This window comes from Zalophus californianus, chromosome 7, assembly GCF_009762305.2.
Source record: "Zalophus californianus isolate mZalCal1 chromosome 7, mZalCal1.pri.v2, whole genome shotgun sequence".
Taxonomy (NCBI): domain Eukaryota; kingdom Metazoa; phylum Chordata; class Mammalia; order Carnivora; family Otariidae; genus Zalophus; species Zalophus californianus.
Genome location: NC_045601.1, coordinates 114,044,681 through 114,059,805, shown reverse-complemented (window position 1 = coordinate 114,059,805; position 15,125 = coordinate 114,044,681). Strand labels below are relative to the sequence as shown.

General features: G+C 42.5%; 2 protein-coding genes across 7 annotated transcripts in view; one reads left to right on the top strand and one right to left on the bottom strand.

Moving 5' to 3' along the window:
• Window positions 1-15,125, bottom strand: part of STK38 (serine/threonine kinase 38) — a 128,880-nt gene that overhangs the window by 65,434 nt on the left and 48,321 nt on the right. The window lies entirely within an intron of this gene.
• The window catches only part of KCTD20 (potassium channel tetramerization domain containing 20), a 37,334-nt gene that overhangs the window by 17,647 nt on the left and 4,562 nt on the right, over window positions 1-15,125 (top strand). For 2 of the 5 annotated variants that reach the window (XM_027603558.2, XM_027603559.2), the window contains 6 exons: window positions 4,938-5,143; window positions 7,911-8,184; window positions 11,017-11,119; window positions 11,478-11,598; window positions 12,888-13,085; window positions 14,515-14,625. In XM_027603558.2, the coding sequence (XP_027459359.1) occupies window positions 4,984-5,143; window positions 7,911-8,184; window positions 11,017-11,119; window positions 11,478-11,598; window positions 12,888-13,085; window positions 14,515-14,625 (967 nt within the window). In that variant the 5' untranslated portion in view covers window positions 4,938-4,983. Of the gene's footprint in view, window positions 1-4,937; window positions 5,144-7,910; window positions 8,185-10,211; window positions 10,274-10,297; window positions 10,820-11,016; window positions 11,120-11,477; window positions 11,599-12,887; window positions 13,086-14,514; window positions 14,626-15,125 lie in introns of those variants that run through there. The other 3 variants (XM_027603560.2, XM_027603562.2, XM_027603561.2) reach the window with 3 other exon arrangements.

Sequence of the window (15,125 nt, the reverse complement as noted above, 5' to 3'; positions counted from 1 at the left end):
GAGCAATAAGCCTGTACTGCCTGAGTGCAGGATTGTTCTTCGTGTTTTAGAATTTTGCAGGAGTGAAAGGGCGAAAGGAAAGACAGCCTGGCAACAGAAGAGGAAGATATGGTGTTTTTCTGGGTTGGGGCAGGTTGCGGGGGGCATGGAAAGACACAGAAGGTCAGATGCAAATGAAGAGTTAGGCAACTGAGGCCAAAAATAATTTGTAGAATTCCAGAAGCAGTACAGGGTATCGGCTCACTGAATCAAAATGAGAAAGGTGGCTGAACTCCAAACCGGACAACAGTCAGAACAGAAGTATATTCAACAGTAGAGGGTGAGCATGATGACATGCTTAGAGAGCTAAACAAATACGGAGCAGTTGTGTAGGGAGATTGACACAGAGCTCCCAAGTTTATCTCTTGCCTCTTGTATGGTGCCTCATGAGTTTTGAGAGCTTTGCCATGCATCCTGTTTGAGAAAGGTTTGTCTAACTTGGTAATGACAGACATTCTCCTCTGTTTTTATGGATGAAAATACTGAAGCTTAAAGAATGTTTTGGTGACATGGCTAGTTAATAACGAAGCCAAAGCCAGAACCTGCTTTGCTTCAATCTAGTGGGTGGTCTTGTAATCATACCTCATTCTCTCAGACTTCCAGGGAGATGAGAGCAGTCCTGGGAAACACCCAGTGATTCTAGTCAAGCCTGACAAACTTGATATGAATTAATCACTGTTACCTAATACCTACCCAGCATGGTGGTTTTTCCCCACCCACCCAAAACTTTTAAGGCTCTCAAAGGTAAAATTTTTGATGAAAATGACTTGTTAATTTACCACATTAAAATGAGTTATCACATTTCACTTATCACATTAGCAAAGATAAAACTGAAACACTCAGCAAGAGTTCTGGAAAATGAATGCTCTATGCTGCTGGAAAGACTTTAAATTGGTATATTTGTAGAGGGCAATCTGGCAGTACGTATCAAAACTTAAAAATTATTTACCTTTTTCCATATCAATTTTACTTCTTGGAGTTTATTCCAAGGATATAGTGGAGAGATGCCCAAAGATAACATGTGCAAAGATTTCACCACAGCTTTGTTGATTTTTTTTTTTAAGGTTTTATTTATTTTAGAGAGAGTGGCAGGCAGGGGCAGAGGGAGAGGGGGAGAGAGAATCTCCAGCAGATTCCCCACTGAGTGAGGAGCCCGACACATGGCTTTATTCCATGGCCCTGAGATCATGACCTGAGCCAAAATCAAGAGTCTGACGCTTCACTGACTGAGCCACCCAGGCACCCCTCATGTAGACATTTTAGATTATATCTTTCATCTCTGTTGTCTCTCCCCACCCCCACTATTACCCCTTTTTAACCAATTGCCAGAAATCCTGGTATTATCAGAGAATATGTGTGAAGCAAAATGGAAAACCTGTTCACCTTTAATAGAAAACATTAATAGAGTTCTCATTACTATGCATAAATAAAGCATAATGGAACTAGACCGAAGTCCATGATAGGTGATTAAAACAGTCAAAGAAATGTGGTTTTCATATAAGAACAGACTGAAAAGACTGGGATTTGTTTGGCATGAAGGTTAGGCAAAGATGTAATTTTTTTAAGATTTTATTTATTTATTTGACAGTGAGAGAGGGAACACAAGCAGGGGGAGTGGCAGAGGGAGAAGCAGACTCCCCGCTGAGCAGGTAGCCAGAGGCGGGGCTCGATTCCAGGACCCTGGGATCATGACCTGAGCTGAAGGCGGACGCTTAACGACTGAGCCACCCAGGCGCCCTGATGTAATTACTTTCTAAATCTAGTTATGGAGTATAGATGAAGGGTAGACTGGTTTATTTACCAAATTCTGTGACCTCCTACCTCATCTTCACCACCCAGCTTACTCTGAAGTAAAAAAAAAAAAAAAAAGGCTAACTGCCTTTTATTTTTTTATTTTTTTTAAGATTTTATTTATTTATTAGAGAGAGAGAGAGCATGAGAGGGGGGAGGGTCAGAGGGAGAAGCAGACTCCCTGCTGAGCGGGGAGTCCAATGTGGGACTCGATCCCAGGACTCCAGGATCATGACCTGAGCCAAACGCAGTCGCTTAACCAACTGAGCCACCCAGGCGCCCGGATAACTGCCTTTTAAAAGATCATACCCTTCTCGGGGTCCTGGGATCCAGCCCTGTGTTGGGCTCCCCGCTCAGCAGGAGGTCTACTTCTCCCTCTTCCTCTGCCCCCTCCCTGCTCATACTCTCTGTCTCAAATGAATAAATAAAATATTTTTAAAAGAATAAAAGATCATAACCCTTGTACCATTAACAGTCTGAAGGCATTATGCTTTTGAGATACATTCATGTTAGGGTTGTTTGCCCCTAACCCCATTACAACTAGATTTTAAAAATCTGAATAGTTCAGTGCAAGATATTGTACTTAATGGCACAGTGATCCATGTAATTATCTTGTTTTCTTCAGAAATAATTGATTAGAGGAAATTGCAAGTAAGAAGAAAATATATAGATTTATTATAACTAGAGGTTATTTTGGATTAATAAGATGATTATGTTTTTGGGAGAAACCAGTGTGTCTGTTTTTAGGTACAATATGTCTCCGAGATAATTCCACTAGCAAAGATTGTGTGTAAATTTTCCAAGATGGGTGAACAAACAATGAATCATGGAACACTACACCAAAACAAATTATGTAATATATGGTGATTAACATAACAATAAAAATTAAAAAAAATTAAAAAAATTTTCCAAGATGGGAGATTATGATTATGATGCTAAGGGGTTTTGCTATTCCAGGTCCGCAAAATCATGACTTAACAAAATATGAGCCTTCGTGGGAGGCTTGTGAAATAAAAAATATATTTGTGTGGCTTTTTAGAGTGTATAAAAATGCTTGCACATACTGTGTGGAAGTGAAGCTCGAGCTGCTTGCTAGATGTTAAGTTTTCTTAATGGCCATATAGTCTGAGTTCCATTATTAATATAGTTCTGACGCCTCATCCTTGCCTGAAGCAGTCTCTTCAGCTACTGTTCAGTGTGCTTAGGGGCAGCACAATCCTTTGGTTTCTTTTCTTTTCTTTTTTTTTTTTTTTTTTACGTTTTATATATTTTTCAACAGAGACAGCGAGAGAGGGAACCCAAGCAGGGGGAGTGCGAGAGGGAGAAGCAGGCTTCCCGTGGAGCAGGGAGCCCGATGTGGGACTCGATCCCAGGACCCTGGGATCATGACCTGAGCTGAAGGCAGACGCTTAACAACTGAGCCACCCAGGCGCCCAGTCCTTTGGTTTCTTAATCAAATGTTGCTATGACCTTTGGGACTGTGTTTTGGCCAAAGATAGTTTTGTAGCAATAGAGACTATATCGTTGAAGTGCTTGCTTTTGGTTTTCTTTTTTCTTTTTCGTTTTCCTTAGATCTGTTCTGAGGACCACGATCCATTTGGGGGATGGTTACAGAACTGAACCATGGTTGGCAGTGAAAATACACGTTCAAAGTTGAATGAAAGCCTCATCCTGGAAGGGGAGTGGTATTATGTTTAAACTGGCTGCTCTGGTGTATGTGCAAGAATTTGGTGTCAGTGAGTTAACTTTTTAGGTTTCAAAGTCTAAGAGAGTTTTGTTCTGTCCTTCTAGGATTATAGAGGAATTAATTCGTAGAAGACTTTGGGAAATGCTGCATTAGCATTAATCCTAGTGAAGAGTGTATCTATAGGTTAAGTGAAACATTGTCGTTCAGAGCCAGTTAAGCTTAAAGAAGCAGACCCCCTTTTGGTCTTTCCAGTGTTGGCACTATGTTGGCAGTAAGCTCTTTCCAGTTGCATGGATCTTTTTCTTATCCTGTTCTGTAGACCTGATTTTGACATCTTCTGAATCAAACCTGAGGGCAGTGGTGGTTTTATTTGACTTTGCCAGTTGCTAGGGATCTGTTTTAACCTCTACATGCTACGTGTTCCTGCCCTTAGTGACCTGATTTGTTCCTGAAATGGTTAGCATGCAACCATTTGCATAAAAATTGGTGGTGACGTAAGATGGTTCTTCCACCAGAATACAAGTGGAAATCAGTACAGTAGAAACTGAAAGTGCTAATAAGTAGGGTGAACTTCAGGAATATTTGGGCATCCCCCAAGGATGGAAGGGTTGCAGGGCGTGATTACCTGGAAGAAAGGTATGAAGCTTCTCACATAGACCCTCCTCCCCATTCTGCCCGATGAAATTATCTTGTTTTCTTCAGAAATAAGCATTTGCCTGGCATGAGGCGGTAGCTTGTTTTGTGTTCCCTACATGATTGTACTGCCTGGGGGAGAGTTAGCCTTCCAGCCAATGATGTCTTGTAATTTTGAGGTGGGGCCTGGGGTTGAGCATAAGGTACAGAAAGTGAAAGAGAACTTATAAAAAGGAACTTGATCACTGTAAGTCCAATTTTGTTTTTTGTGTGTGTGTTTAGTGCAGGTGACTTCTTGTTTCAACTCTTACATGAGCATTATGGTTGTTGACAGTTTTCATTTCCTAGTGCTTAATTGTTGCAGGAACACATGTGTCTCGATTATTTTTAATATATGGGCAGATTTTCTTTAATTGACCCGTTGGATTCTTCCCCTCTTTTGGTGATCTAAACAACACCAAATTACTGCACTACCATTTAACTTAGAGAACTGATCATGATTGTGGCCAAAATTGTGGATTTGATGTCTGGTTTTGGATACGGCTTAAAATTATTCTCAAATAACAAGTTGATCAACATTCTTACATTGTTAGTGATGTAGTAAAGACCATTTAAATAAGACCAGTTCCTCCCAGTATAAAATCACAGAAATAAGTTTAAGATGTCATTTCTTCTCCGAACAAGAATGTGAGCCGTCTGTGAGTTCTCCAGCTCGGCTTTCATGCCTTAAAGTCCTTGGAAACCTGTCTGGAGAGCTTTCTAAATCCTGCACATTCCTGTCTTCCAGGCTTTTTTTCTGGTCCAGCAGACAGTTCAGGATCCAGAACCCAAGGATGAACGTTCACCGCGGCGGTGAGAGCGACAGGGTACTGCGGCAGGAGGCGAGCTGCCTAAGCGATGACCCTGCAGCTGCGGCCCAAGAGAGAGAAACAAATAGCCTGACTGCTTCCGCTCTTCAGAGTCTCGCTTACCCCCTAGGTTCCAGGAGCGATGGTACGATGGTTAGATCTTGACTTAATTTGGAGGGCTTTCTGACCCGAGAGCGTCCACTCTACCCAGAGGCATAAATAACATCTCCAGCTGATTGGCTTAGCTCACATGTCACAGTTACCTAAGGCTGCCCGCCACAGACAGCCCCCTGACTCAGTCAGTCCTGCACATCTAACTCGGTGGTAACAGTGTGAGGAAAAACTGTCCTGGATCTGGAGTCAGAAGACAGATTCAGATTCTAGCTCAGCTGCTTATCATCTGTAACCGTGGATGAGCTCCTTAATCTTTCTGAGCCCTGCTTTCTTAATTTGGAAAAGGGGGATATTAATATTCTTCTTACTTCACGCGACTGGGAGACTTTGGAGTTAATGGATGTGTAGGCTCTTGATAAACTGTCCGGTTCTTTTTAACTTTGAATAAAGGCAGCGGCAACACTAATAATAGCAGTTACTGTTTATTGAGCACTCACCATGCTAGGAACTTTACATACATGTTTTTAGATAAAGAATGGCAAACTGTGGCCAAATCCAAACCACTGCCTGTTTTTGTAAATAAAGTTTTAAAATGCAGCCATCATGCCCATTTGTTTACATAGGGGCTTTGGCTGCTTTCCTGCTACAGTGGCATAGACTGTGACCCACAGAACTTTCTGGCCTTTTATCGAAAGTGTGCCGATCCCTGCTTAGAGTCCTCTTCCTTGTGCAGATGACGAAAGGAAGCTTCGGAAGCTTACAGAACGTACTCAGGCCCACACCACTAGGAGGTGGGCGGCTGCCATTTGAACCCATGTCTTTCTGACCAGGCTGTGCTATTCTAGATGCGTCCACTGGCAGAGGGGCAGGGTGTGCCTGCCATCCTAGCATGTGCCGTTAGGGAGAGTTTGCGCATGGAGTCCCCCTTCCTGCTCACCCATGTATGCTTCCTTGAGGCGCCCTTCAGCAATCAGCCCACCTGAATTGCTTCATTGCTGTGGGGGGGTGAGGGTGGGGAATCAAGCATCCTGAATTTGTGATGTAGGTCCCTACTTTCATTTTTTAGAACAGCACTTTGTGAAAGCCCATCTTGGTGATGAAAGCGTTTCTTTGCTAGAAGCTTGCCTGTGGATTGTGTGGAAGCTTAGCTCTTGTTGTGCAAACAGAACAGGGCCACACTGAAAATCTGTCAAAAATCGTAGGATGTGAACCCTCAATAAGCGTTTGGTCTAGATTTTGGTTTCCTTTTCTCTAGAAGCAAATGGGAAAGAAAAGTGAGTGTACTCTAGGTCACAATTTATCTAAGGGCCCAAAGTCAGGCTCATTTACCACAAGTGATGGGCAGTGATCATGTTCATGAATTATTGTATACAGACTTAAAATACGTGCAGGATGGGAGTCAGATATTCTATTGTATCTATAACCTTTTACTTTTTTCAAAAAAATCTGAAGAAAATGTAGAAAATTTAATTAAGCTTGTCAGATCTAGGTGGCGGGATACGCATATTGTGTTAACTTTGGTATGTTTGAAATTTTTCGTAAAAGAGACTTTTTTTACATTAAAATATATTAGGAGAACTGCCAATTTAAAAGAATCCTATGATAATACTTTTATATTTTCCCCCAAATTGTCTTCTGCATACATCCAGACTTCAGATATTTAGTTTTAAGCCTTTTTTGCATGATATGGTATTAGCACACTTTGAAGTGCTCTCACATACTTTATTTCAGTTGATAGAAGAATCCTGTGAGAGAGGTGGAGTGAACATGATTCTCATTTTACAGAACCGAACAAGGTTCAGAAAATTGAATAAATTGCTTTTAAAGAAAACGACTCCTTGGTGATACTAGGACAAAAACAGGTTCCGTGAAGGAATCCTAACCCAAGGCCACTTGCATTGGAACCTTTCTGCTGAGGGCAAGCCCTGCCTCTTCAAAAAATGGTGCTGGTGATGGTAGGATTCTCCAGCGCATAGTGAAAATGCATTTTTATGTGAATTTCTAGGAAAAGTAATGCATTAGACAGTTAGAGACTGTCATCCCTTCTGGGGAAATAAACTTTAGAAACATGTGGAAATTTTTAGAAGGATGTGGAAAAGGAATAGTTTCAGCACCCAGAGGTAGCAGGTTCCTTAAATATAACACAGGAACTACAAGAGTATTATTTAGAGCTAGAAGTGGAAACAGAAGTAAAAAGTGATTTCCTCTGTGAAACAAGACCAGGGGAGGGCATGGAGTCTGGCAGGGCCTTGCTGGTTGTCCACAGAAATTCTCTACTGTTTAAATTTTTTTAAGCCATGCATATAATTTACTTTAAAAGTTTTAAATCATTTTTTTTATTTTATTAAAGATTTTATTTATTTATTTGACAGAGGGATACAGCGAGAGAGGGAACACAAGCAGGGGGAGCGAGAGAGGGAGAAGCAGGCTTCCCGCAGAGCAGGAAGCCCGATGTGGGGCTCGATCCCAGGATCCTGGGATCATGACCTGAGCCGAAGGCAGACGCCCAACGACTGAGCCACCCAGGCGCCCCATAAAATTTTTAAATCATTTTAAAGTGTGGGCATTACTGCCTTCCTTCTCTCCTCCCCACCGTGCAAACCTGGAAAAAAGCTCAGGGGGATCCAGTATGAGTCTCTAGCCTATTTTTCCTTTACTTGTTCAAGGCAACAGTTTTTTGCCTGCGAACACCTAAAAGTTTGAGGATTTTCTTGTTGTTTTTTAAAGAGATGAGGTTTATTTCCCCCCCAAGCCTTTTTGCTGTCAAGTTATTTTGGTTTGTTTGTATGATCTTTTAGACCTTTCACTTGACTATGCCTCTCAGCCAGCAAATCTTCAGTTCCCTCACATAATGCCACTTCCCGAAGACGTCAAAGGCTCCTGCTTCCAAAATGGGAATAAACGGAACCATGAACCCTTTATGGCTCCAGAACGATTTGGAAACAGCACTGTGGGCTTTGGCAGTAACGTTCATTCCCAGGCGCCAGAGAAAGTGACACTTCTTGTAGATGGCACACGTTTTGTTGTGAATCCACAAATTTTCACTGCTCATCCGGATACCATGTTGGGAAGGTAATTGATGATAATTTCCTTCCAAATTCACTCTCTTCTCTATGAATAGAAATATCTTCTGTTTATCTTGCACTAGATGTGAGGAAAAGAAGCCCTGCATTGCTTATTTTTCTACCTTCACAACTTTGTGAGACAGGGAGGGCAGGCTTATACAAAGCCTTATATGTGTTGATGATTTGGGGGATGTACTTAATTTATTTACAAAGCCAGTATAGTAAAATGGGCCCCCACAAAGGAGAGTGCAATCAGAACTATGGAAAATAATCTGCTGAATATCCTTCCCTCTCCCTCTGAAACAGAAGTCACACACCTCATCTCTCTTAGCCATAATTCGTACACCCTCACAGAAGTAATCTTGTCTGAGCTCCATAGGTCAAAGACAGGGTTAAGGGAAGATCTGAGTTGTGGGGTTTTTTTTCTTTTGTCTTTTAATAAAAAATAGAATTAGACACGTGTTCCACATGACACAACAGCAAAACTGTTTTACAGGAAAGCCTTTTGGCTGCTGTCCGTTGCCCGCTCTGCTTGGCAGCAGGTGTCAGGCTGTCATTTTCTGATGCCTCCATCTCTATTCAAGTTTTCCAAAACTGAATCTTTCTATCTGGCTGTTGTACTGTGTCATGACTGCTCTCTCTTTTCTTCATGTTCCATTCTCTGTGCTGCTTCACTGAAGACCACAGTCTTACCCTCTTCTCCTCATCTCCTGCCTCCAGCATTTTAGGGGTAGAGTTTAGGAAATGGAAGAGCCTGCCAAGGAGGAGCACTGGCCAGAAAGTGTTCTTGGAGCCTGGACTGGGAATTAGGAGGTTCTCCTTCTGGCCAACCATAGACCTTAACATGAGGAAGAGCAAATTGGGATAAGAGTAAAAATAATAATAATAATGATGATGACGTATGTGTATATACACATAGACATTTGGCTTTTGAGGATTTTCATCTACTTGGAAGTAGATCTTAAAGATCTAACCTCACTCAGGAGGTTAGATTTCATTAGAAATCAGAATGGACCACACTCATTTGTTGAATTTTAGGCTAAATGGAATCCAGCTATTCAAATATATTTATATTTGAACATACACATGCAGATTCATGATGAACCATTTTTAACTATAAAGAAACCTGTATATTCTCAAACATCTGAATTAAGACTAAACTAGAACATCAAAACATTTTCCAGACTGGCCCTACATTTTATCAGACTTGACTTCCTGTCCTTAGTCTTGGTGTTGCTACCACTGCCCCCCCCACCACACCCACACCCCAAAACAGTGTTCCCTCGGTGCTGACTGGCTCTTTGAGGTAGATTGCCTCTGACAGTGATCACGAGAAGAAAGGCAAGCATTTTCTGTTAATTCTTGGGTGACCCTCTTTCTTTGAATCTAGGAATGAGTTGTCCCATGGCAAGAGCGTCTGATTCTTTATCTAGGTGGTTTATCAGCTGAGGTTATCAGTTCTGAGAGTTACTTAGGTTTGCACTGTCCTGAGGTTACATACAGTGTTGGTAAGCCTAGGCAGTGAGCTAAAAAATGTGGGCCACTAGTAACAAGGGGGACAAGCCGAGAGATTGCAAATGGATTAATGTTAATCCATACCACTACCAGATAAATAACTCTGAGCTTAGGTCTTGCTGATGATAGTTAAGGGGTTGGAGGGGGTGGCATTACATGGCATGTTGTTCACTATTTTGATTCATAACTGTCTTGGCTAGACTTTAACCAGAACATTCCAGAAAAATGTCAGCATTCTTTGAAGACACTTTTATCAGGATGGATTTCTTATATATGGTGTTAGTGGTTTGGAAAGTATGTGATTTGGAATCTTTTTCAGACCTTTGAAAAGCAGCCAATTTAGGGTGGAGGATAACAGTTTTAACATTGAACAGCAGGGCTTCCCAGCAGGTTAAGAAAGGAAATGACAGTGAGGCGTCATTGGGAACTTAAATCCGGCTGGCTGAAGATCCTGACTGCCTGCCCCATCCCTCACACTGGTTTCCCATTCTACAGCTCAGACGTGCAACAGGAGTGGTGGAAGTCAAGGGGCCAGTGTTACTGGAGGGGATCTGAGAGGGAGGAAGGAAGGATGGGAGAAGGTGAGTAAGGAAAAGCAAGATCTCCCTGTGCCCTCCTGACCTCTGAGTTCATGCACAGAGCAGGCTTGCCTCTCTAAACTATGTCAAACCACTGAGAAGCCTAATACCTCCCATCCCTGTCTACTTGACCTGAAGTTCCTGTCATTAGAGTTACTCCTTGGATTGAAGAAGGGCATTTTCCCCAGAGCTCCAGCATTAAAATGTACCAGGAAAGGGAGAACAGTAACATCTGCACCCACCAGTATAGATGCATCTATCACATTAGATGTTGAAAAGCAAAACTCAGAACTGAGGACTGACACGCTAGATAAGTAAGGAGGAGGGAAAGGACCGGGAAGGGTCAGGAGCAGGAGATGCACGGTCTTCCTGAGCTGCCGGCATATCCCTGGGCAGTGGGGAGGGCGTGAGAGGCAACCCTCACACGTGCCAGAGATTTTCCAAGGGCCAACTCTGCAGATGCTGCTTTACTTCATTTGCTGTGACAGAAGCTTACCACCCGTGATCCTTGAGGACTTGCTGCTTCATTTCTCCTTGCTCTCAAACGCTGTAAGCAATCACTACCACCTTTTCTGTCTGGAGGGAGCTGCTGCTTAGGGGTTGGGTCCCACTGCTGTGTTTTCAGTTTATACTATGAGAACATGGAATGGAGTCTTCCAGAATGAGGTGGAAAGGGGAGCAGTCCTCATGCGTGAAGAATCCCGCTGGACTGGAAAAGATTAACATTGTTGCCTGATGTCTTTCAGAATGTTTGGACCAGGAAGAGAGTACAACTTCACTCGGCCCAACGAGAAGGGAGAATATGAGATTGCTGAAGGAATCAGTGCAACTGTATTTCGAACAGTGCTGGTGTGTAGGAGCCTTGTTGCATCCTTTTCCCCAGGGGCAGGCATAGGCAGAAGCCTCAGGAGTTCCATCGAACTGTTACTGACTTTAGGGTCTCTGGTTCCCAGTTCCCTTTCCCTCTTACTTTCTGTTCCTATAACTTTGAAGTACTTCTTGTTTGTGTGAGCTCAGTCAGCTCTCAAGGTGTGACTAAGCATGCCAGGAGAGCCAGGAGCTGCTTTGCCAGCTGACAAGTCAGCCAACTTGGTGATAGTTCTAGTAAGCTACCATTTTAACAGAACCAGGAATGGATAGGGGGTTGAAGAGGTCACTTTTCATCTTGGTTCTTTGCCTACATTTCTTCTTTTTAATCCATTTACAGGATTATTACAAAACTGGTATCATCAATTGTCCTGATGGCATCTCTATTCCAGACCTTAGAGATACATGCGATTATCTCTGCATTAACTTTGACTTCAACACTATCCGATGTCAAGATCTGAGTAAGTTACAGATACCTATTACCTGCATTTGAGCAGCTGAACTTTGAGTTTGCTTGGAATCGACTGATTTTTTTTTTAATCACTAAAGAAGAGTTTCAAGTGTGGGCTGAAAATCATTTGCAGAAGCAGAGACGTGATACTAACCTATTCCCTCTCCGGCTTCACAGCACTGTGAGGAAGTGGAGTAAACCAAAGAGAATGCACGGTGGGTTCTGAATCTAGCTTGTCCAGTGAGGCACCGAGCTAATTGCTTACCCTCTTGGGACCTTGGTGTCTCAACTAATAAATAAGGATACTGATTCTTGGACATGAGTGAGCCTTCCCTCATAGAGTCAAACAGCATAAATTGGCTGGGTGGTTCTTAGAATCATTTTTACCGTTATTATTAACTTTGTGTTTACTAAGGGCTTTCTAGATATGAACTTGCTTAATTCTTGCAACAGTGTGAGCCCTAGCAAGTCAGGTGATAACCCCCTTTAACAAATGAGAAGACTGAGAAATTGACTTGTTCAAAGCTCTAAAAAGCTGGGATTAGAGCTGATTGACTACAAACACCATTCTCTTATTAACACCTAGGCTTCCTGAAATTATTTAAAAAATTATTCTTTGAGGTTCACGATACGTTTCCCTGCATATTCCATGAAGTTCTCTAGACTTGTGGTTTCTCTACTGGGTCTAGCGCACACTTAGAGCAAGTCCCTTGGTGTCCTCAAACTTCAGATGATCCCTCTTCTGTGGTACCATAACTCCACGAAATTGGGGTCCAGAGCATCTTCAGAAGAGGTACTACAAATGATGGTTCTTTCTCTTGTAGAATTAATGTGTGTGGTTTGACATTGTATAGCTAACAAAACCTCAGTTGGTCAAAATGCTCAGGGATTATTAAACATGAAGGGGGCACCTGGGTGGCTCAGTTGGTTAAGCATCTGACTTGGTTCCTGTTCAGGTCATGATTTCGGGGTCATGGGATCGAGCCCCACATTGGCTCCACGCTGGGCATGGAACCTGCTTGGGATGCTCTCTCTGTCTCCCTCTGTCCCTCCCCCCCTCCCTCCCTCTCGATAATAAAATAAAAAATAAACATGAGGAAGTTAAGGAGTGGTAAAACATGCAACATATCTAACAAAATCAGCTTAATTAGCGCCTCGGAGCAAGAAACCATTTTCTGCCTTTATGGGCCACCTCTCTGGAACTTCTCAGTGGTAACGGCCATCACCTCATAGTCTTTTCCTCTCCAGTAATATCTGCATTCGGCCGGGGGGATGCTCACCTACGGCTTCTCTCCCCAGGTGCTTTGCTGCATGAACTGTCCAACGACGGTGCTCACAAGCAGTTTGACCACTACCTCGAAGAACTGATCTTGCCCATCATGGTGGGCTGTGCCAAGAAAGGGGAGCGAGAGTGCCACATCGTTGTGCTGGCGGATGAGGACTCCGTGGACTGGGATGAAGACCACCCCCCCCCCATGGGGGAGGAGTATTCCCAAAGTAGGAGCCCCCGTGTGGTGCAGACGCTTTCCGCACCAGACGTGCTGCCCACAGTAGCGGTTAGATCCCGGAAGCGGCGTGAATGTCACTGTTGAGCTGGCGAGGCGCACGCTCACCTGGACGATCAGGGCACGGGATGCAGGGCTGAGGTCTCTGCTGAGTGTGTCACATTGTCACACCTGCTGCTGCCCCTGGTGTCGGATACTGGGGTGAGACAGAGGCCAGACTGAGGCCATTTAATGGTGGCGTCACTCTCCTCTCCGCTGGTTCCACTTTTAGTGAATGTACCGATTCAGAAGGTACAAAAGGATGGATATACATTGAAGAGTCTTGATCCCATCCCTGCCTCATCCACCCGGTTTTCCTCCTCAGCTTCTTTTATATCCTTCAGACGTATTCAGTGCACATACATAAGCAATTACATCCATGGTTTTTCCTTTTTTTCAAATGCTTCCATAGTCTACAGACAGTTTAACACCGTGTCTTACATAAAAAGCTTCCGCGATCTTTTTAATGGCTGTCTAGTGTTCCACTGCACGACCGTGCCAGGACGGAATTAACTAGCCCTGTTGTTGGACACTTAAACTATAAATTGTGAATGATGCTGCAATAAATAGCCTTTTAAACGGAGTCTTTTTCACACGTGTATCTCTATAGAATAATATTCCTAGAAATGGAATTTCTGTGCCAAAGCTTTGTTCCTTTATAATTTTGATAAATGTTGCCGAATTCTCCTCCTATATTACACTCACAAAACAATATGTGGCAGGTTTGTTTTCCACACCCTCACCAAAACAGTGTTTTACTAAACTTTTATCTTTGTCACACTGATAGGTAAAAAATAGCATCGCATTTTTGCATTTCTCATTTCATGATCAACACTCACCATCTTTTTTATTTTTAAGAGCCTTTTAATTTCCTTTTCTGTAGCTTTATTTGTGCCTTTTGCCCATTACAGAATCGGATTGTCTTTTACTTAGTGATTTGTGAAGGCTCTCTATTTCTGACCACTCTTTCTATATATATTAAGGAAATTAGCCCTTTGTAATGTGAGTTGCAGGTATTTTTCCCAGTTGACTTTTGGTTTTTTGTTTTTGTTTTTAGCTTTGTTACAGTGGTTTTAGCTAAGCAGAGATGTTGTATTTTTAAGTAGTTGAATGTGTCAGTTTTTATATTATGGCTTCTGGGTTTTATGTTGTACCCAAAAGGTCCTCCCCACCCTGAGACTATAAAAATTTCTCATGTGGTTTCTTTCTTATGTTTGATCTATTACTTAACATTTAATCTGTGATCCAACTGGATCTTTTTTTTTTTTTCTTTTTTGGCTTCAGGGTCAGGTATACCTTTCATCAGTCTGATTCTGTTAGCTCATCTCCCTCCTCTTTTAGAAGTCTTTACTCCATGATTAACTCAATTTTTCTTTTTCCAGTTCTTTATAGCTCCAAGCTCTATAGATTCTTCAAATATATTGAGAATCGTGATGTCGCTAAAACAGTGTTAAAGGAGCGAGGCCTGAAAAATATTCGCATTGGAATTGAAGGTAATAAATATCCCCATTAGTATTCAGCTTGCATGGCTCATGGAGTAGGTCTTATCTATGGGCCCAGCTTGTGTCCTTAAAACCTGGCTTCCAGAGGACAGAGAGAATAGGCACACATGAAAACTACATTCCTACCCGTGTGAGGGATTCCTGGTTTTGTTTTTTTTAATCCTTGTATTTCCTTTTCATTTTATTTCCAGTCATAAATGCTTACTTAAATTAAAGCAGCTGCAGGAATAAGTGCCGGTGTACTGCTTCGGGACAAAGCAGTGAGGGCTAAAGACACGGGGGCGGGGGGGCGGTGGTGGTGGTTGTGGAGCAGGGCCCGTGGGCTCACCAAGTGGGAGAGTCATTCCACCAACAGTCTTGGTGAAGATCTTTTTGGGATCTGTGAAGATCTTTTTGGGATCCTATATATATCTGTATAGATATATATCTATATATAGGCCCATTATATATCTGAAGTATAATAGTCCTTCTGAAAATTATAGCTTGGAGAC